The 21,976-nt window shown below is 39.7% G+C and overlaps 1 protein-coding gene across 3 annotated transcripts in view; it reads left to right on the top strand.

Moving 5' to 3' along the window:
- Positions 1–21,976, top strand: part of STAC (SH3 and cysteine rich domain) — a 72,553-nt gene that overhangs the window by 17,477 nt on the left and 33,100 nt on the right. For all 3 annotated transcript variants that reach the window (XM_066556704.1, XM_066556696.1, XM_066556711.1), the window contains one exon: positions 6,812–7,088. In XM_066556704.1, coding sequence (XP_066412801.1) covers positions 6,812–7,088 — 277 coding nt within the window. The remainder of the gene's footprint in view (positions 1–6,811; positions 7,089–21,976) is intronic.

Here is a 21,976-nt window from a genome sequence, read left to right as displayed (position 1 = left end):
TACAATGAAAATATAATTTAGCAGGGAAGGTAATGTGAGCTCAGGGTAAGTCACAATTACAGACAATCTAATAGAGTGTCTACCCTTTTTATGCCTTAGGACTACATAGACAGTTCTCAACATAATAGAGAGAGAAAAGAATTTCCCTGAGATTTGATGTCAATTGATACACTTAATAAATTGTGTTTCCTCAAATCTGTCACTCATTGGACTGCATTACTTTCTTCTATCATATATGATGCTGAATTTTGAAGATATATAAAGGAATTCAGATCACATAGGATACTTTTCATGTTTTCAGGCCTTAAAACTTCATGTACTTCATCTCACGTTTACCTCACATATTTGCCAATCCTGGTTCCTTGAAGAGTTAGAAGACTACACACATTAAAATGTAGGATAAGTTCAAACCAAGTGCAGGAGCAATTGTTGAGAACCAGGTGAATTTTTATCTTGGTTTAAACCAAACCAGAGTCACAGAGAATGAACAGCTCTGCTAAGCAAAGTGCCTGTTTGGCCACATGTGCAGGCTGACCTCTGGATAATTCAGAGGTCTGCTAACTAGGGATGCAAATGCCCAGCTGGCAAGGATGTAGTACATCAGGAGAGGGCTGAGGACATGGGATTCACACAGACATTTGTGAGGGTAGTGACACCTGGGCATCCCTTCAGATTTCATGCTTTCAAGCCCAGAGGCTCTTTCAAGGATTTTTGCTGCTATGCTCTGTCATGCCAATCAGAGCATTTCATTGTGTTTAGGATTCTATGTGTGAAACAAAATCACAGAAAGAGCCCTGCCTAGAAAGGTTTATATTCTAAATAGGTCTGAGAATCCATGAGCAGGTTTAAAAAATAATATGAGACAGGGAGGAGAATCTGAGGACGATGATCAGAGCTACAAGAGCCAAACAGAGTAGCTGAAGGTACACAATGAATCACTAATAATATTATTGGTAGGTATTATGACAAATGGCTCTTCTTTGACTATTTCAATACAATATTCAAGCAGAAAGATTGAATTATTTCCTTTTTAGAACACCAACAAAAATATTTGTTCTAACAACAGCTAAGCAACCTTTTTGGGAAAATACACAAATATAATACGTAGCAGATTCTGCAGTAATGAACACCCCTTCTTTGTCTGTAGTGGATCAAATTATACAGCTTCCAAGAGAGCTGGCTAGAGCAAACACATCTGCATGATATGGCCAGATTCTCAGACTGTATAAATCATCTGCAATTGAAGTCAGTTTAGCTAATTGTACTAGCATAGCATTTTGACTATTTATTATTTGGAAAGAAGATGGTAGAAAAGAAATCGGCTTTGCTTACAAGTTTTATCATGGATGCCTTGCCAATAAACAATACAACCCCTTAAGTATTAGAAATATCCTTTTATCTTGTTAATGTTATAAGACATGGTACTCCTCTCATCAGCAGGCAAACACACATATTGTTTATGAAATTGCATACTGCCTTTAGGCATCTTATAATCTTATTTTTGCTCATTAAAATGTCAAGGCAGAGAATTTTCAATTCAAAATCTGTAAAAAACCTGCTCTTGTCTGTCCTCAAAAATCACTTGCTTTTGTATCTCTTAGTTTTAAGAAGAAAATCATTAGCCTTCATGCTCACAAAAAAGTAAGCACTCCTATTTGAGCTGGTTCCCTGTTGGCTCTAGATCAGCACAGCTAGCTGGACCCCAGAAATGGCACCAGGGTAGCTTATACCCTGGTAACATCCAGTTCTTCAACAATGCAAGTAAACAACTGAAGTATGTCCTGAGAGTTGCTAATACAAATTGAATGTTCCTTGACCCAGAAAATGGACTGTACTCAGCAGAGGAGATGCCATTCATCAAGGCTTTGTTCTCTCCCTTATTTGAAACACTTTTGGTCTGAGTCCCTTTTGGTAATAGCCCCTGTACCTGACATTGTCTCTAGCAAATCTACACAACATCATCTGAACCATGTGTGTTGAGTCCTTCTTTTAAACCAATATGAGAGGCAAATAATTTGGAAATTTGCTCTAAGAAGCTGCAAGGAAGGAAAAATGGTTCCTTACAGCAGGTGGATGTTTATCTCACAGCAGAGTGAAATCTGTTGACAGAGCATTTTTAGTCTGCATACTAAACAAAATAGCTACATTTTATAAGGCTTGCAGGATTCAAGCTGGCTTGATGGCTCATTCCAGCTCTGTTAATACCCTGAATTACTTGTAGTGGATCTAATGATACTGTTACACCAGTGTAAAGAAAGGGATAGAGAACAGCAAGCAATATTTTTTTTATTTATTGCTAGTCCAGTAGCAATATAGCAAACAGCTGATGTCTGAAAATAAGGGCTTGGTTATATGGTGAGTCAGTGAATTTGGGTTGATAAGTAGGACTCATTTATTAATTTATGCTGGAAAATAGTTAAGAGTAGAAATGTACAAACAATTTCCCCATAGGCCCCACACTGCACAGGTGCCTCTGCTGCTGGCAGGGATGGCTAGCAGTGACAGAGAGGGCAACAAGACCAAGCCTGTTGGGAAATCATCTGATGCGTGCACGCTGGGTGCTCAGCAGCCCCTGCCTCATCCTTCCCTTCTACTGAGCCTCTTCTACTGAGCTAAGTGCTAATGTAGGCAAGCTGGAGAATCAAGGGGAAAATTGTTCCTAGATATCAGGGAGCACTTAGGAGCCTGAATAAAGTACTCTGCGGAATGGAATCATGTCTTTGTAATTGCAAGCTAGGGATTGTGAAAGAGCTCAAATCACATCTTTACAATTTTGTGGGAACTTAAATGAAAACTGTAGAAAAGCATTGGGTGCTTCCAACAATTACATCAAATAAAGTCCTGGTGAGGGGAGGTGCAATTCCCATTCACAGCAAAAGCAATGGCACGTAGCTAACACTAGCAATGAATTTGAATAGCTGTTCTTTTACTGCCTTCTGTTTTCTGCTTACAGCAGCTAGAGAGTTGTATTATAGGGGAATTAGGAATGGAGGAGTGCTGATAACAGACCTTCCTGATCCCTTGAAGCTTGAACATTCAGTGATTTGGAGGAAAATTGAGATTGTGCTGCAAGATACAGAAAAAAAAGGTTAATCAAGCTCTGAGGTTGAGCTATTGCACTTATCTCTACCTTGCCTGTGGGGTTAGTATGTGCAGTCACTGTGAATCTGTGTGACTGATAAAAAGCTTTTAACTAGAAACAAAGATTTTTCCCTTACTCTAATTTCAAACCACAGGAACATCCTGGCTTTAATATCAAGGGCTCATGTTTCTGAAGTGTCAACATTGTGAAGTCTCATGATGCTACCACGAGTCTAGAAAACCTCCTGTGCTTTTGGGAATGTTATTTTTCTTTAAATGAAAGCTAAATTGCAGCCTTGCTCACAATGGAGAAAATGTTAAAGTCTTAGGAGATTTATTTCAAATATGTTTCTTAAAGCCTTCTTGTGCTTGGTTTAGGGGTTGTTTCAGTCTCAATATATGATTTTTCACTGAAAAGTTGAAGTATTGAGTGTAGAACAAACCCAGCTGAAGGGCTTTTTCACAAAGTTTTGTAATGTGTCTTCATAAGGTTTAACTTTGGACTCATTCACTCTGCAGAAATAAAGTGTAAATATTAAAATTTGCATACGCTCCTCTCTATTGAAAGATTTGATTCCCACCTCAGGGGAATGTTATAGCAGCTGTAGCATCACAAGTGCTTTAACTCAGTTTACAGCAGACCAAAACCAGACATATATTACATACATGTATTTAATTACATTTGAAATCTGGCAATAAAAGAATGGGGATAATCCACAGCAAATTTCAAAATGAGGAGATGGTGATATTTAAGTAAGGGAAGCGATGCTTACTTAAGTGTGGCCTAATAATTACTTAAGCTTTTATGGTTTTATAGTTTATACAATATGTATAACAACCAGCCCTTGCCCTTGCTTGGGCCAACTTTTCCTAAGTAAACAATCACACACCATTGCCCTATTTCAAATTCTCTCATGAGCCTAATATGAGAAAGGAAAGTTGGATCTGATCTTAAAACCTAATGCAAATCTTCTGTGGCCCTGTATATTCTCTCCTATGCATGAAGGGCATAAAACCTGATCTGAGAGATATTCTTAACAGCGGAAGTGTATAATTAGCTGTGCAAATGCTAAATTTTGTTAATATTCTTCATTTTCTCCAAGTCACTTCTCCACACATATAACCTATTTGGGATGTAATAGTCCCAGACTTCCACTGGTGTTTTGGTATGCAACAGAAGCCACACATGCAAGTGTCTTCCAGTCTGAATGCAAATGGGCATGAAATCTGTATTTTGAATAATGAAAGGGATGACAATCTTGTCTGGGAATTATTTAACCACAGGAACACAGGATGGTTCTCAGTGAGTTTCAGAAAGGGCTATCAGCTTGCAGAAATGCAGAGGTGCCTCGCAAATATGTGAAGGTAACTTGCTCAACTCATTCTTGGGTATGTGTCCTCTGAACATTCTGGGAAGGAATGCACAGAATTCACACAGTTTCATGCCCTTTAGTGTTTACCCATAAGTTTGGGCAGGTACAGCCTGAATGCTGGACTGTTCTTTTTTTTGAAAACTTGACTTCTCTGCTTGGGGGAGGAAAAGCTGGTGGTAGATCCCTCAACTGGTAAATGGCTGTGCACAGGAGAATGGGATAAGGATAGTAAATGCAAAGCTTCTTAAAATGTACTGCATTCATTATCCAAACTAGCAGGACTGTTGTTTCATGATAAAACAAATACTGTATTGCACAGCTTAGGTTTCTTTCTCTGGCAGGAACAGCATTTTGAAATTTAATTAGCTTCATGTGGCACTGTAGAAATGGATAGCAAATCAATAATGGATGCCATTTCAGTCACCTTGTGGTGTTGTAATTCTCTGTGTTTTGCTATACTAATTAGGTCTGCCTTCAGTGAGAAATGTTTCAGGAGCAAGGAGGTGAATTATTGTTGAGTTCCTGGCTGTCACTGGGGAGATGAAGTAATCTCAGAACTGACTAACCTCAGTGACTTCAGGAGCTAGTAACTTAACGTCCAAGAGGAAAAGGGAAGATCTCACATTCTCAGTTTAGTTTACAGTGAGTTTTATGCTCAGTCAGTCCATGGCTTAAGCTTCAGATGAAAAAGCATCAGAAACCATAAACTGCACTTACTTCATAGTTGGCATTTAATTACTTAATTGGTCTTATTTTCACATTCCCCTACAGACTGAGAGTTCCTTGCAAATAGGTATTTCCTTCCTTTGGATCCAGGGCTCCTCCTCTGAGCCCAGAGTGAGTTGTGGGTGCATGTAATATGGGCCCCAGGTTCTGATACCTCCCTACTCCCAAAGCCATTGTGAAGGAACAGCTCAGGAAGTAGAATGCAGTTTGCTCCCATGTAGCAAACCCAAACACTGTTAACTGGAGCAAACAGCAGCTCCTTGTCCATTTATTTGACTTTGGGGTTTTATTGTGAAACACTGGGTAGAGAGCTGGTGTCTCCCTCTCCAGGAACAAGCTGCTTGCTTCTGCAGGTGGAAGAGAGGCTTTCCCCCAGAGTGTCTTGACTCTCCTCTCCAGCAGCGTACTGTCAGCCACATCATAAAGAAAATGGATGGATAAGGAACAGAATCTAGAGAGAGCAAGTACCGAGGCCGCTAAGTCAGTGTGACGTACCAGCTCTATGCTTTTTTTGGGAAAGCATGTAAACTCCCTCCCTTTATATTAGTGTGAATTATGATTCCAAATAATCGCTGCTTCTAACATAAACAGTTTCTAATATAAACCATTCCTGCTGGTTACCGCAGACAGCCTGAGCGGCATGGAAAATTTCAGTTGTTACATCACAGTCACCCAGAGAATAGCAGCGGTGATTGAAATTATTTTGCAGTGCTTTGAATAATGCTGAGTGAAAGGTGATACAGAATTATTGCACTTCACAGAGGGCAAACACAAAGCAGACTAAGAGCTGCCTTTCCTTTTACCTGGCCTCTCCTTGTGGGATGTTGGAGCTGACAAACCCACAAATTCATATGGTTCATTTCCTAATCATGTCAGTGACTCATCCAGAACCCCTCTCAGCCTTATACAAAACTGGGGAAGAGAATGAAAAATGAGAGGATGGCTGATATGGCACAAGAGCATTTACAGATAAAGAGTTTGAGTTAACAACTCTAATTTAATAATGCCTTATTGTGGTGCTTGATAGTCTGACAATCAATACAATACAACATACAAGAACATATGTGAATGTGTGTGAACTAGTATTAATTAATTCATTAACTATCAATTGGCCAGCTAATATATAATAAAAAATGCATATAATCTTTGTTTCTGCCAAATTCAAGAACTTTAAGTATACCAAATATATTCACTGAATTCACTTGTCATGTACCACCATTTAACAGCTATTCCTGTAATGGCTTTACAGACTGATTAAGTATCTTAGAGGATGAATAATGCTCTAAGTTCCCTCACGCTTGAATACAAAGGGTGTATTCTCCCATGCCTACAACTTTCAGCAATACTTCTTTGCTGTTGTACCTGCAAATAAAGACCAAAAGAAGCATTTTTTAGGACTATCAAGTTTATTGTCCATCAGAAAACATATGTAGGGTAGGTTGGGATTGGCATCTGTTTTCTTTGCTCAGAAATTGCTGGTTAAATTTTAAGGTCAGTTTTATTGTTTAGGTGGTTTAAGGTCTAACAGCAGCTCCCAGGTTCACTTGGCAACAACACACCCCAAAACCAGGAGCCTTGCATTGCTTTTAGAGTAGAAAAAATAGTAATTATAATTGGTTTATTTGTTGCAGCTGCAGAAACTGAAGCGATCCCTCTCCTTCAAGACTAAAAGCTTGCGGAGTAAAAGTGCAGACAATTTCTTCCAGAGGACTAATAGTGATGTGAAACTGCAAGTAGACTTGATGCCTGAGGTGAGCACAAGCACTGGGCAGCTCCCCAACTCAGACAGCCAGGCATCTTCACCCACCAGAGCTCAACAGCTGCCAGAAAACAGCAAGACTCACATCTTCCAGGAGCACATCTTCAAAAAACCAACCTTCTGTGATGTCTGCAACCATATGATTGTTGGTAAGAAAAATTTTATTTACAATCTCATTTGTGTCCATGCTAGAACTTACAGGATGACCCTTCTCTAATTTTTGTGAGCCCAGAAGTCTCCTTGAGAATATTCATGCAGAGTGGTTCTGGATTTGTGTCATATCTGCCACAGGCTAACACAAGTTCTACATTTGTTGACAGATGTCTTGCCTCGTAGACACATACTGTTATCACAAATTACAGGTGAGGGATTCAACTGGAATCAAACTCTTCTGTCATCCAGGTTATAATGAGCACCAAGCACAAGTTGTATGCTGCACTAGAAGCAGCAGAAATCCATATTGCAAATGTGTCCACTATCCTCACTCTTTCCTACAGCAGTAATTTTAATTTTCTTCCTCCTTTTGTCAGCCCTGCACACACTCCATCACCCCCAGTTCCCTTTCACTGTGGTGACCATACCTACCTCCCCAGCTGTCCCAAATGTCACTTAAGGGACAAGAATTAGCATCTGCTGGGTGGTAGGCTCTTATCTGCTTGTGTGGGTGTGGGTGTTGGCTGTCTAGGATTAATATTTTGGGAGACCAGGTCAAAAACCAAATATAACAGCTGAATTGGGATTCTTCTACCCGATCCTATTCACAAAACCTCACAGAAACTTTATACCTTTGAAAGATAGGCCTATCTGCTCTCTGAAGCTGTCCATGAGTATGTAAGTTCCAGCCAGACGGACTGACTGACTGACTGACAAGGGAAAATTTTGTTATTGTCTCTAGTGTGCAGAAAAAAACCTCCCTGCTGAGCCCTGCTTGTAAGGTAATTTCAGTGCAGTGTGAAGACCTAAAAAGCCAGCCTTCACGCAGATCATCCATGGGGCTGTGCAAGGAGAGGTCAAGAGAGAAGTGCAAGTGCCCAGAGGTGTAGAACCTGCATGGCTACCACAGTGGGAAGCTGCAGGAGCTGCTATCAGAAATCTGATCCTGGAAATTCACATCCTCATGGCTAGTGTTGTCCACATGATTTGGTCTTCCTGCTTACTTACCATCTACTTGTCCCAGCCCAGTAGAGCAGGAGTAAATTCAGTGGCAATTTACCAATGTGAAAGTGAGTGACACAATTTCCAAGCTTTTAGGCAGGACAGGGAGCTAAACATGCTAATGATTTAGCTTCATGTAGAAGTAGCATAGGTCTTTGAGTACAAAATATTGTCTTCAATTTGTATAACTTACTGTCAGATACTTACATCCCTTGGCATGAGAGTCACTGCCTTTTAGGTAACAGTATAGTAAGTTCTTGAAAGATGCTGATAGGAGTGATCAACATTTTTCAAATGAGGGTGCTCAGTGTTCCCCACTTCTGTGAGGAATTTGTGGTCTTTGGAAAAGGCAGCTGTCTAGAGAACATTAAAATTGATGCAAGACAATCTTGCTTCCATAAATTAACTTATATTCTCACTTCACCACAGCTGTACTGAATCCAAGGAAATGAAGGAATTTTAATCACAATTTTTTGTGTCATTTTTCCATTCTTTTAAGGTTTTTTTCTACTTGGAGTGGTAAAATAAATGAAAGAGAGAAGCAGTAAAGTATCAGAATCAGGGAAGTTCATGGTCCAGAATTTGACAGGAAGTCTGGAAAAGTAGTTAATTGAAATAACTTTATATATGGGAAAAGGCCCAGAAGTTTTCTCCTTCAGTAATGTGAATGGATATCTATCAAAGCTTATTTTCACAAATATATACTGCAAATATAAGTTCCTTGAATTTCTGGCAGCTTCTTGTGAAGTTGTATGGAGATAAATATCATCGCAAATCTGCATGACTCAGCAGTAGTGTTTCAAAATAGTGCTGCTCATGACGGATTATTGCTGGCAGCAAACTTTGCAGAGAGTAAATACAGTTCATAAACACTCCTGCCCTTCTCCTTTGCTGGGCAATCTGTGTCTGCCTGGAATAGGAAAGTCCTGAAGCACAGCTCTAAGCTTCAAAACATCAGCTTTAACCCCCTGTGCTTTCTGAATTTTTTTCTGTTCTCTCTGCTGAGGGCTTTGTTTTTCTGTTCTGTATCTTAACCATTTCATTAGCTGAAGAAGCCTTTTATAATTGCTGAAGAAACTAATGTGACCTATTTTGTCTGGTAGCAGTCTGAGTCAGGTAAATTGCTCTGACCTCCTCCAGCTCATCTTTGCTTGGAGGTAAGGCAGAGAAGATGTTGGGAGTTTTACCTTAAGATGCCTTGGAGTATAGATGCCCTGATTTTCATAGACAAACGTCTTCTATATTTCCCGCCATCTTCTCTTTTTGGTCCTTACTGCATTTGTGCCTGGTTTTGCTGTATTGTTATTTAAGCAGCATGGTAGATCTTGATGTTAACTGTTTGCCATTCAATTAATCCATATAGGTTCTGCAACTGTGGGTTACAGGAATAGAAAAGCAAAACAGGCAGCTTTCTGGAAACCCTGTCAAGCCTGCTCCCAAAGACAGACTGAAAAAGCCTCATTTCTGTTCAGGGACTCTGACTGCTTGAAACATGGAGCCGATTTGTTCTCTCTATTTGCATTTTTCACAGGCAGTGACATTTAAGAGTAATGAGTCTATGACTTTAAATTCCTCATTGATGAGAATAAAGGCAAAGACAGATACATGTTTTGAAGGCTGGAGGAAAGATTCCAGGAAAATTGTGTCTTGACTTTAGATGGCTTTAATTTTGCCACCAAGAATGATTCCAGGCTCACCTTAAATGGCACTCTGATCCATGAACTAAGGGGCTGTGTTTGGTACATGGCAGCGTAAAGAACAGTGCACAGCATGAATGTGCAGTGACTGCTTCAGTCTCGCTCATGTGGCAGAATCCGTCTGTAGCTTCAGAGTGAGCAGGACACATGGAGCAGAGGCAGCAGGTTTCCTGTGCTGCTCTTTTCACAGCAAAATTAAAGAACTTGAAACATTATCTTACTAGAAAAAATACGTGCATCATCTCTCTTTGATCCCTGGGCACTAGGAGCCAAATACTGCCTTTGGGATGCAGTGCAATCAATATATATATATATATATGAGTAAATTTACTCTTTCAAATGTTTTTCATGCAGCCCAGAGTACAATGCAATATATACAAAAGAAAATCTGTTTATTGATGTGATTTCAAAAAAGAAAAAACATATTAATAGTGTGCTTCATACCGCACTTTAAAGGCAGGAGTTGGACTGCTCCTGTTAATTGTACTAGACTGAGACTCAAGTTCCACCTCAGTAAACAGAAGAAAAATTTGATACAGAAGCAGTAATTTTCTGTCAAATGAAATAATGGAGGAAATTTCACATTTGAGGGAGCTTTGAAGACTGCATGCAGAATCCATTTTACATTAATGGGGCCTTCTTATAGCATCTAATTCTCCAATAAAATCATCATTCCTAATAATGAATTCAACAGTAATAATTCACATAATTTCAGAGTAAATCAATAGTGTGTTGGAGCAGACTCTGCACTCCTTTCTCCCACTCAGTGTTTTGCTGCTGTGAGTACCTGGCATCGGTTAGTTTAGGACTGGGGTTTCAGCTGCATTGAGGGCTACATATTTTCCTAAACATATCCACCCTTGAACATCCTCTCACAGTATTTCTCTTACAAAACCATTAATTTGCTGGTTTTAGTAGTAGTATTTACTACTATTTTAATATCTAACCCCAGCAAGGGAAAATTTTGAAAATCAAAGTGTCTTGTGGAATGTATTATTAGATCATCATTTAGGAGACGCTGGCTTTATTGGGTTTTTATTTTACATCACAGTGAAAAGAAAACCATGTTAGATACCTCTGAGTTTGCATTGTGTTATCTACCATTTTCTGTGATTAGCAAGAATGTGGTAAGCTTTGGCAATGACAAATTAAGGGAGGCAAAACCACCTAGCACCAGCAAAGGTAGATACTGATAAATTAATGTTGCATCAGATTATGGTCTTATGTCTTATCTTATTATGTTTTATGGTCTTATGGTGAGAAGCAAGTTCTTGCTTTTCTTCAGTCTCTGATGTGTCATCAATCATCTCTGTGACAATTCACTGTTGAAGAAAACATGATGTCAGTACTCCATGGTTGTAAAACATTGTGTATTTTTAAGAAAAAACTCCATCTGTAGAATTCTCAACATTTTACTCATTTGCAGATCATTTCCTGTGCTGATTCACATGGATAAAATGTTATTTTCCACATATTCCAAGCATATTACATGCAATTAATGTATTCCCATCAAAGTCAAATATAAGTAATTCAGCAAAAAAATAAAGCACTTTGCTTTTAAAAATATATTACTTTAAAGTCAATCTTTCAAATCTGTGTTTAAAGAAATATGTCCTTGTTTTTATTGTATCTTTCTTTGTGTTTCCAAAGTATATGTAACTGTTTCACTCCATTCTTAACCTTAACTATGGCACAAAATTTTAATCAAACACCTGGGGTTTTTTGGCATACCTGTTAGAGCATGTTTGCCTGGAACAAACTTGCAGGAAGAGCAGAAAAAATTGTGGTTTGCAATGTCCAGTAATTGTCAAAACCAGGTCCTTCTGGGTCATGCCACCCCTGACATATATGCATTTATGGGTGTTCTCAAGGCAACTGGGTTTCTGGTTTGGATGCAGATTCTCTGAGCCTTTGCAGCTCTGGAGGTAAATAACTCAGTACCTGTCCTCTTGGGGAACTAACCAGATTGCAGTTAGAGAAACAAATAAACAAGTAACAAAGATAAACAAATAAACAAGTAAAAAAGATAAAACCAAAACATGGCTATAGCATAGCTTCCTTTCAGTCTATTAATCAGTAGTGCTTAAGCAGTGAAATTGTGTTATCCCTTCAGAATTGACTCACTCCTACCACCGTCTGTTCTGGTTTAGCCAGTCATTCTGGAGGTTCAGACAGCCAAAAAACTACCATGAATAATTATTTCTCACTTCATCTTTTAGAAACAGCCTGTATTTCTTTATTTCACTGTGCAGTTGTGGCTGCTAGAACTTTCAACCACTTTTATCCCCAAAGATGTATTGTAAAATCCTCCAGAAAGTTAGGGTCAAGGTTGATAAATTGGGCGAGCTTTTCAAATGCAGGAAAAAAGGAAAAAAAGAGGTCTAGATTGAAGCTATGAAGCCTTTTTCTATTAGATTCTGCATTTGAACTCCTTCTCTTAGACTATCAGTAACTGCGACTAGTAAGTACTGGAAAAACTCCATGGTTAGAGGAAGTGTTTATATAACTGTAATTTATGTGGATGTTTATTAAATATAGAAAAATTTCACAGGAACTATGACACAGTGCTTTCTGCCTCCAGTCTGATCAGCTCTCTCCTAAAAAATATGCTTGACTTTTTTTAAGCTTGCTGCCTCATTTCATGAAGTAAGAATTCTGGTTTGGTCCAAACTTGCCTATATCCAGCATTATCCAGGTAGACAAAGGTGCAGTAAATGGTCACAGATTGATCACCACTTTTTGGCAGCAAGACAAAGTAGAAGTACTCCTGGAAACATGACTGTAACTGGCTTTTTCCAAGGCTATGGTAGTGTGGAAGGCTCTTTGGACAGAGATCTTGGAAAAAACAGAAGCAAAAAAAGGCATTTTTATTTATCTTGCAGGATGAAGGATAAGAATAATGTTATTCATTCAGTCCCGCCCTCCACTCTTCCTGGTCTCTCTAGCATCTCCCAACACGGATGACCTTAAAGGAAGAAATTTGTGTTGCCACTTCATCAGAACAGAGTTGTCCTCTGTAGAGAAGGGTAAAGAGCTTCCAGCAAGGGAGACATACCCTTGGAGCAGGGCTTGTGTAGTCACAGCCAAGCCTTCCAACATCTATTCTCCAGACATTATTACTACTACACCATAAATTTGTTTTATTTATGATTAAGAGTTTCCCTATTGAAAGAACCTTTCAAAAGCAGCTGAATCCTTTTTTTTTCATTTGTGAGGAAAAATCATAAAATCATGCCTGACCAATCTGATAGCCTTCTATGATGGCATGACTGGCTGGGTAGGTGAGGGGAGAGTGGTGGATATTGACTACCTTGACTTCAGCAAGGCTTTTGACACTGTCTCACATACATCCTTGTAGGCAAGCTCAGGAAGTGTTGGATGAGTGGACATTCATATGGATTGGGAACTGGTTGAATGGTAGAGAAAGAGTCCAGTTGGAGGCTAGTTGCTAGTGATGTTCCCCAGAAGTTGGGACCAGGTCCAGTCTTGTACAACACATTCATCCATGACTTGGATGAAGGGACGGATGCATCCTCAGCAAATTCCCTGACATTACAAAACCAGCAGGAGCAGCTGATACCCCAGAGTCCTGTGCTGACATCCAGTGAGACCTGGACAGCCTGGAGAGTTGTATGGAGGGGAAGCTCCAGAAATTCAACAGAGGCAAAAGCAGGGTCCTGTGCCTGGGGAGGAATAATCCCAGGCACCAATGCAGGCTGGGAGCTAACCTGCTGGAAAGCAGCTCCGTGGGTCCCAGGGGACAACAGTCCCAAGCTGTCCAAGAGCCAGCAGTGTCCTTATGACCAAGAAGGCCAATTGTATCCTGGAGTGCATTAGGAAGAGCTTTGCCAGCAGGCTGAGGGAGGTGATCCTGCCCTGGTGAGGCCTCATCTGGAGTGCTGTGTCCAGTTCTGGGCTCCCTGGGCAAGAGGTACATGGAGCTCCTGGAACAGGTCCAGCGGATGGCTACAAAGATGATTGGGGGCCTGGAGCACCTCACTTAGAGGACAGGCTAAGGGAGCTGTGGTTGTTCAGCCTGGAGTAAAGACAGCTGAGAGGGGATCTCATCAATGTTTGTAACTACCTGAAGGGTGTTTGCAAGAGCTCAGGCTCAGCAGTGCCCTGGGAGAGGACAAGGGACAACAGGCACAAACTGAAACAGAAAGATCCATCTGAAAATGAGGAAGAACTTATTTACTGTGAAAGTTCCAGAGAACTGGACCAGGTTGTCCAGAGAAGTTGTGGGATTTCATGTTACAGAGATATTCAAGGCCCACCTGGCCATTATCCTGTGCAACCTGCTCTAGTAGAACCTGATTCAGCAGGAGATTGGACTAAATGATCTCCAGATGACATTTCCAAACCCAGCCACTCTGTGATTCATTGAAAAAGGGCCAACCTTTTCAATAACTGGTACCAGGTGCCATCCCATATATTACTAAGTGATCTACAATCCCTGCCTCTACCTCCTCCTTCCTTCCACTAAATTTATTCCTGGATTTAGGACACTCCATTTCAGTTGACAACAATGAATGGCTCTGGGCACTTTTGAGAGTCAGTGTGAGTGAGAATTGTTTAAGTCATCTCCCCCTGCTGTGCTAAGGTTTAGGGGAAACAGAAACATTGGGGTTTTTTAACACACATCTTCTAAAAATTGATGTAAAATAATAATTTTACCCTATTAGATTGAAATTGAACCTGGCTTATCCTACAATCTCTTTCTGGAGTTAATAAGTCTCCATAAGCATAGACCTCTCCACTTCTGAGTGGAGTCCTGTAAGAAGGGCCAAACAAAAGCCTTCTGGAAATAAGAAGTACTAATTTACCCAAACTGTACAGTATGCATTTAACTGTTAGTTATAGACCAGTCAGGTATAGGTAGTATCATCTGGACTCTCCAAAATTTCCCAACAGTGCATATTCTGTCTGTTAAAATAAATAAAGTGGGAAAAAACAGAAGTGAAGACCTAGAAACAAAATGGTATGTGCAGTATAGATGTGCCCCATCTACTTCTACTCCTATTTTTTGATAAACGTGGCAAAAAATATCCAATTCATGAAATCCCACATTTGTAGAAAAGCTACAGGGAGCCGCACATTATCCCTGCATCAAATCATTACTTTTCTTTGTTAACAAAGAGTTAAAACATGCTTTCAAGCAAATATTGAAAAGAAAATATTTAGTTTGTTTATCCTCTGGGAAGGCTTCCTCCTCTGAGATGAGGCAAGAATGTTATCAGTAAATTGGATAATCAGGAACTGCTAAGCTGAGAAAAGAGGGTGGAAATATATTGTAAATTCTAATTTGTCCTTGAACAGCATCAGACATGTTTCACATTTGTTACAAGATAATTTTCAAGCTCACTTTAATTTGGGGGAAATTGCTATTAATATGAAACTGCAGTTAATCCCTCAGTCAAAAGAGACTTTAAAAAATGTTGACCAACATTAGCCTGTTTAATTAGATGGAAAACAATAAGCATTTCTAGCACATCTACAATTAATATTTTAATATTATGTTAGCCATGGTGATTTTTAACCAAAAAATACATTAAAACCACCAAACACCCTATTAAGTAGTGAGTAGGCTCCTGGTACTATTGCTCCTGGTATCAGCTCTAGTGAAGAACATAATGGCAAGCTCAAGGTTTTTTAAAGGCCAAGGGATGAAGCAGAATGCAAATGGGGTTTTTATGTCCTGCTATGTACTTTTCCAGAGCTCACATGGGATGTTGGGTGTTTACAGATAAGCAAACTAAGTGCATCTTCTTTCTAGCTGACCTTCTTGTAAAAACGTTATTTTTCTCTTTAGGGTCCTTATCTACCAGAGTGTGACTGTTATGTGGATAATTACAATGCTGAATAGCTGACAAAAGCATTATCCAGAAGCAAAATTATTAGAAGCTTTACCTTACTCTGAGATGCAGAAATCTTAAAATGAGGCACTTAACAGAAATGCTTCTGCAAGAAATAGCACACTGCCATCATGTAGAGTAAAATGCCTACCCACATTTGCTTGTTGCTGTCCTTAATATAGAATGATGTCTCAGAGAGCAGTGATCCTAGCGGCTCACATGGATCACCGCATGTTTTCCTTCTTTGGTAATAGGAATGCAAGTTACTGCAACTTCTCTCTAATGCTCTTCTCTGATCTGCCAAAATTTCATTTCTCCAGGTGTACACAATACGGAGCTGTTTTCCCTCTTGACATAAGTTTATCTTGTACACTGAAGGATGCTGCAAACACGAGTCCTGACTTTTCATTCTGAAGACATGCTCAGTTAAAAATGACATGTAGTTGAAAACTGTGGCTTCATTGTAGTTTACTTTAGAACATGCAGGGAGTTGTCTATGTCCATCATTTGACAGAAGTTTTTCTCATTCATTTAAATAGTAATTGGTGCCACATGGAAGTGCACCTGTAGGTGTGCTCTAGGCCAGTACTGCTATGTGTCAAGTAATGAATTCTCTCAGGTTATAATATCTGTTTACAGAAGCAAGGTGAGATATTGCCTTTCTTGCAGGGTTTATTACACTGTTAAAAATTCCAATGTGGAGAGCGCCTGGGTACCAGGTTTTATTAAAGAATCAATGACATTACAGATTTAACCCTCTTTATTTTTTCTTACACTAACTTCCTCCCTCACCACCAGCCTTTCATTCCCTAAGTCTCCCCTTCCCTTCATGGAGGGGTCACTACTAGTGACATTGGGGCAGAAATTCATTTTTTATTCCTGCTGTGATGCTGCTTGAAGTTGCCCATCTCAGCCACAGTTCCTGGGCATCCCCTGGCTTTGATGTCCATCACTGAATGTCCATCACTGATGTACAACATTGATGTCCATAGCTTCCTCATCTTCAGGATCTTCCTGCATTTCCCAGATCCCTCCCCAGGCCAGGATCTTCACCTTTGGCCCCCTTCTTCTTTCTGAGAAGACTTTCTTTCAGGACCTTTTGGCACCAAATATTCTTGCTGGAAACCAAGCTCACAGTTCCTCCAGTCTAAATAACGTATGTGCATAAGAACAGCATATAATCAGCCTTTTAACTAGTGCTCTGGTCTCCTGTCTCTTTATTAATTGCAGGATTTGGGATACACTGCTTATTATCAACATTTCCAGCAGCTAATAGTGGTTGCAGCTTGCAAGTAGCAGCCTCTTGTCTGAGAGTTCAGGGGTTCAGTTTCACACATTCACCCATGCACTTACATAGCAGTTACCTGCTGCCCGTTCTGTTCACAATTTCACCTGTTCTTTGCCAGTGACAGCTCCTAAATCTTAATACCTGTATTGACATTCAGTTCTGTGCCAGTATCTTCTGACACATTGATCTGCTCTTTGCTGGACTTTTGTTATAGAAAGCTGTAACAACAGCTTTGTACACTGTACAACTGTACAACAGACAGATAATACCTGACAAGCCTTTTGCTGTCCCTCTGGGTTTCACTACCCTGATAGTGGTAGCACAATTATGGTGGATGTTTATTAAGGGTTTTGGACAACAAACCACATAGCCATGCTGGTCCAATCCACATGTGTAGATGAGAAAATCTATGGTTTGTGTTGGCTTGGCTGGTTCCTAATGGAAGCCAGGGTGAATTCAGGTAGGGCAAATACTATCTAAATATGGACAGATTATGAGTGATGCATTGAATTATTCTTGTTGATTGATAAGATCTTAAAAAGCAGATCTTTGGTGATTTTGATTAATGATTTAATTATTTAGCAATAGAGTGAAATTTCAGCTTAATGTCCCTATTTTTTTCACTGTCCAGATTGACCCTTGGGCGGGCAATGTTCTTTTTACTTTGCTGAGCTACATTTTACATTTCTGTAAAATCAGAAGTTTGACAGAAGTTTTTCTTATTCATTTAATTATTAATTGGTGCCTTATGGAAGTGTACCTCTAGGTGTGCTTTAGGCCAGTACTGCTATGTGTCAAGTAATGAATTGTTTCAGGTTATAACAGTGAAGGCTAGGATTGCTTCTTTGACAGTTGTAAATGAAGGGTTTTTACTGCCCAACCTGTGTGATTTCACTGAAATCAGTAGTTATTTCTGGAAAAAAATTACCAACACCCCACCCCACCTCACTCCCCCCCCAGCCTGCACTTGGTGTGAAAGGTTTGAATGTTTTTACATTGCTTGGAAAACAGAAAGAATTCACAGAAAACAGGAACAGAAGGGGCTGCTGAGGCAAGTGGTGGAGTCACTGTTCCTGGAAGTGTTTAAGGAAAGACTGGATGTAGCTTTCAGTGCCATGGTCTGGTTGACAAGGTGGTGTTAGGTTATAGGTTGGATTGATGACCTCAGAGGTCTTTCCCAAACTAGTTGATTCTGTGATTGTATATTTCCCATGTGGAAAAGAAACTGAAACACATTTTGCTATAAAATGTGGTTGTAAAATTCTGAAAGGTAGAAGCACATTTTGACTGACTGTAGAAATAAATTCCCTGAAAACTGATCCCACCAAAATGGTGTAACTAGCCAGTTACTTATGGTGGTGCCCTGAATTCCCTCTAGTCCAAGCAAATCATGCTGCCAATGCACCTGTAGCTTCTGATGAGATCCTCCTTAGCTACGTGTGATCCGAGGGAAGAAATGGCTTTGGAACAGAAATCTGTGCATGTGGCCAAATCCTGACCAAGCACTAGATTTTGGCCATATGTAGTGATCTTCTTTTGCTCTATTTCCTATTTCCATCATATATGTACATATATATATAAAATAAGAACTAAACATTTTATAGTTCTAATTGATTTTCCTGATCTTCTGACAAATAGCATCTCTCATTTCAAGCCCACTGATCCACTGATGATGATGGAGCCACATAAGCAGCAGGCTATGTAAAAAATCCATTAGCAGAGAAGACAGGACATCAAATCCTTTTGCTGAGGACACACTGTTCTTTTGTTCTGTAATTCTTTTGCCACATTTTCAGCAAGCTCACAGTCCTGGTCTTCCTTTCACATTATAGATTTTGTTCAGATTTCTGGTTTCTGTTTTCCAGCTCCTCTGTAATGGTACAAGGCCCTTGGAAGATAAAGGTTTTGGCACATGTGAGCAGCCTTAAAAAATTCAACTGCTTTTTCAAAGTGTTCAAAACACAGGGAAAAAAGGCTGCAACTGATGACTTTTCATTTCAAAACATGTAAGAAAACAGGTGTGAATAACCTGAGCCTGTCAAAATGGAGATCTTGTTTGAAATATGACTTTCATCATCTTCACCTCAGGAAGAGTTACTTAAGATGCTATGTTTACTAATACTACTGAGACCAAGATCAGCCATTCATCTCTGCTTGTCCTCATTTGAAAAACACACCAAGCTTAATTTCTCTGTGTTCCCTTGTCCTATTTAGTTCTGCCACCATCCCTTCACACAGTCAAGTTTATGCCTATCCTCTCTGAAATATTTTCCTTTTCAGCAAAGCAGCCCAGTTCAAGGACCTATAAGCACAGGTTCATCAATCTTGAAAATTATCTAGAAAAGTAGGTAACAATAAATCAGTGCCAGTTTGTTCAGAGCACAGAATGTTAGACATGATTTAGCATGTTTAGTGTTTAGGGGACAGGGACTTTTTCTTTCAATAATAGCTGTTAGTTTATTTACCATGATGTTCCAGCATCCTAATTAACATTTAGATGATCAAAAACCTGAGATGATATTTTAAGAAGTGCGGAGGTGGAAATTTCCTTTCAGGGATAGACTTTTAGAGCAAAGCTGCTGAATATGTGAAAAATGCATTTTGAAAAAAATTCTTATGGCCAAATTTTTAAAAGGCTTTATTTTAGCAGAGATATTTTTCATCTCTATAACCGTCTTGCAGAAAAACCTGCCTATTACTGCCTCATTTTTTTCCCAGCATGTCATTTCTAAAGAAAACTATGCCACTAGGAAGTCAATTCTAATTTTATGCACTGTTATGTAGCCTGCCTACACATAAGGCAACTTTTCTTGCTATTTAAATATAGGATATTGTTATGGAGAAACTGGGGTGGGCACTCAAATGGACCCACACCTATCAATGAGATATAATCTAAAATTTATTCAATTGCAAGGATAGGTACCATGATTGGATATCAAGCCCCCCTCTACAGAACATAAATACACAAGCTCCAGCTTATCTACACACACTGTTTGGTTTAGAGTGGCACAAGGTACACTCATGGGAACAGGACACTTCAGGCAGTCAAGGTACCAGGTCAAGACCTAGCAGCTTGCTCCCAGGTTCAGAGGTTCCTCCTCTCATGTGGTTGGACATCCCTGTACAACATGCCTCATCCCAAGAAATTATAAATTTAACATGCCCAAAGCTGTGTACACTTTGAAGTGGCAGATTTAACTGTAAAAAATTCCAACCCACAACTTAATAAAGAAAAAAATGTCATTACTAAAGAGTAACTCTGTGTCCATCAATTTAAATTCTCAATCAGGTATGTGGCAGCAATGACTTCCAGTGTTCAGCCCTCTAGGGTGGCTGGGGAAATCTGTGTTCAGGCTTTGATCTGTGGCTCACCTGATGAACAGGTGAGGATCTGAGCCTCTGTACTCTCCAAAATGCCAGTGTGGAAAAGTGATGGGGCAGCTTCAGTTAAAAAAATATAATCAGAAGGGTGACAGGCATTAGGAGAGAGTGTAGTTCCCAAGGTGGCAGGAGGCACTCAGGGAAGCTGAGGCTGAGGAAGGATGAGAAAAGGACTTCCCAGCTCATTCTTACAAACCAGCCTGGTGGTTTGGATGAATTACGCTCAAGATTTTAACTTTAAAGATCTGGATGTCTCATGTAGAAAATGTTATTTTCTGATCTCCTCACAGCTCTTGATTGAGATAGAGCAGGAGAAGGAGAAATGCTTGTCCAGCAGCAGCCAGCCACAGGGGCAGGAAGCTGCTACAGAGGAATTTTTAAAAATAGTAATCTCTTTCAGCATCAGAGCATTTATGCAAAACCAATTAATTAAAATCTAAGAGGGGCATGAGTGTAGAGTGCACAAAGGCTTAGAGAGAACTGCAGAGGCACCGGTCCCATTTCGGGGATTTCCTCTTTTTAAGGGGACATCCTAAACCCTTCACTGCTGCAGTAGTGGCCCAGCTTGCTTAAAATTCTCCATTTGCCATAAACTTTGGCATGGATGAAGCTTTCTGGTGACAACTGTAAATGCATTTAGGGAGAAAGGGGCAAGACACTCATTATTTTTATAATGAGTGTCTTTTTCAGCCTCCTACAGCAGAAGTTGATCTAGGGAAATTATGTTAATCTAAAATATATTATTTTTGAAAGTTTTAAGTCAAAACAATTTCTGAGTGGTATGTTCCTCTCAGCTGGAATAATAAAAAAATAGTGGTTGGGTCATAGCTAGATTAGCTGGAGGTGACAGTCTCTCTGTGTCTCTTTCCCTTCCTCTTTCTCTCTTTTATAGACCTGAACGTTTTTATCCTCTCCTTTCTGTTTTTTTCCCCCACTTTGGCGTAAGTGCCTAATATAGTTATGTTTATACAGCCAGTATAACATCATGTTGTTACCAACATCTGCAGTTTTCTTTGAAATTTCTCCAGGCTGTAGGGCTCGTTCTCCCTCTCCAGTTATTAATCTTATGTTGAGACTTGGAGCAACAGGCAAAAAGCATCAGCCAGCAGTGCTGTGGCCATAGCTGTGCTGGCAAAGGAGTTGATACAGGTTCCTTTTGTGTGCCTGTAACAAGTAGATTCTCATTTGCATTCCTTAGGAAAAATGTGACTTTCCTGAAATGCACAGTAGTTACTAAACTGCTTTTGTAAGGAAACACAGAAAAAAAAGAGTTGGAATCAAATTCTGCCCTGTTCCCTCTGTCTTTCTCTGCCTACAAATATTTCCATTCACCTATATTGAGGTGTTCTGTTTCCATTTAGGCTTCCTCCAAAAAAGATTTAAATTTATAAAAGTGATGCAGTGTGTCCTTTTAGTGGTATTTAAGGTCATATTATCAGAACAGTTTAAGATTCAATTTTCCATGACTGTTCTGGAAAACCTAGCCACTGGTTTAGATATTCAAATGGGAGCTGACCCAGTCACAGAGTATTTCTAGTGAGGTGTTATTAAACATGACCTGCTTCTCAAAACAATGCATCCTTCCAGACCTTGGTGCCTGGATACATTAGCTGATATCTGAAGAAAATTACTGGGCAGAACCTCATTTGTAAGTTTATTTA

This window comes from Molothrus aeneus, chromosome 1, assembly GCF_037042795.1.
Source record: "Molothrus aeneus isolate 106 chromosome 1, BPBGC_Maene_1.0, whole genome shotgun sequence".
NCBI classification, from domain to species: domain Eukaryota; kingdom Metazoa; phylum Chordata; class Aves; order Passeriformes; family Icteridae; genus Molothrus; species Molothrus aeneus.
The sequence above is the reverse complement of the archived record's forward strand: the minus strand, read 5'-3'. Positions and strand labels throughout refer to the sequence as shown.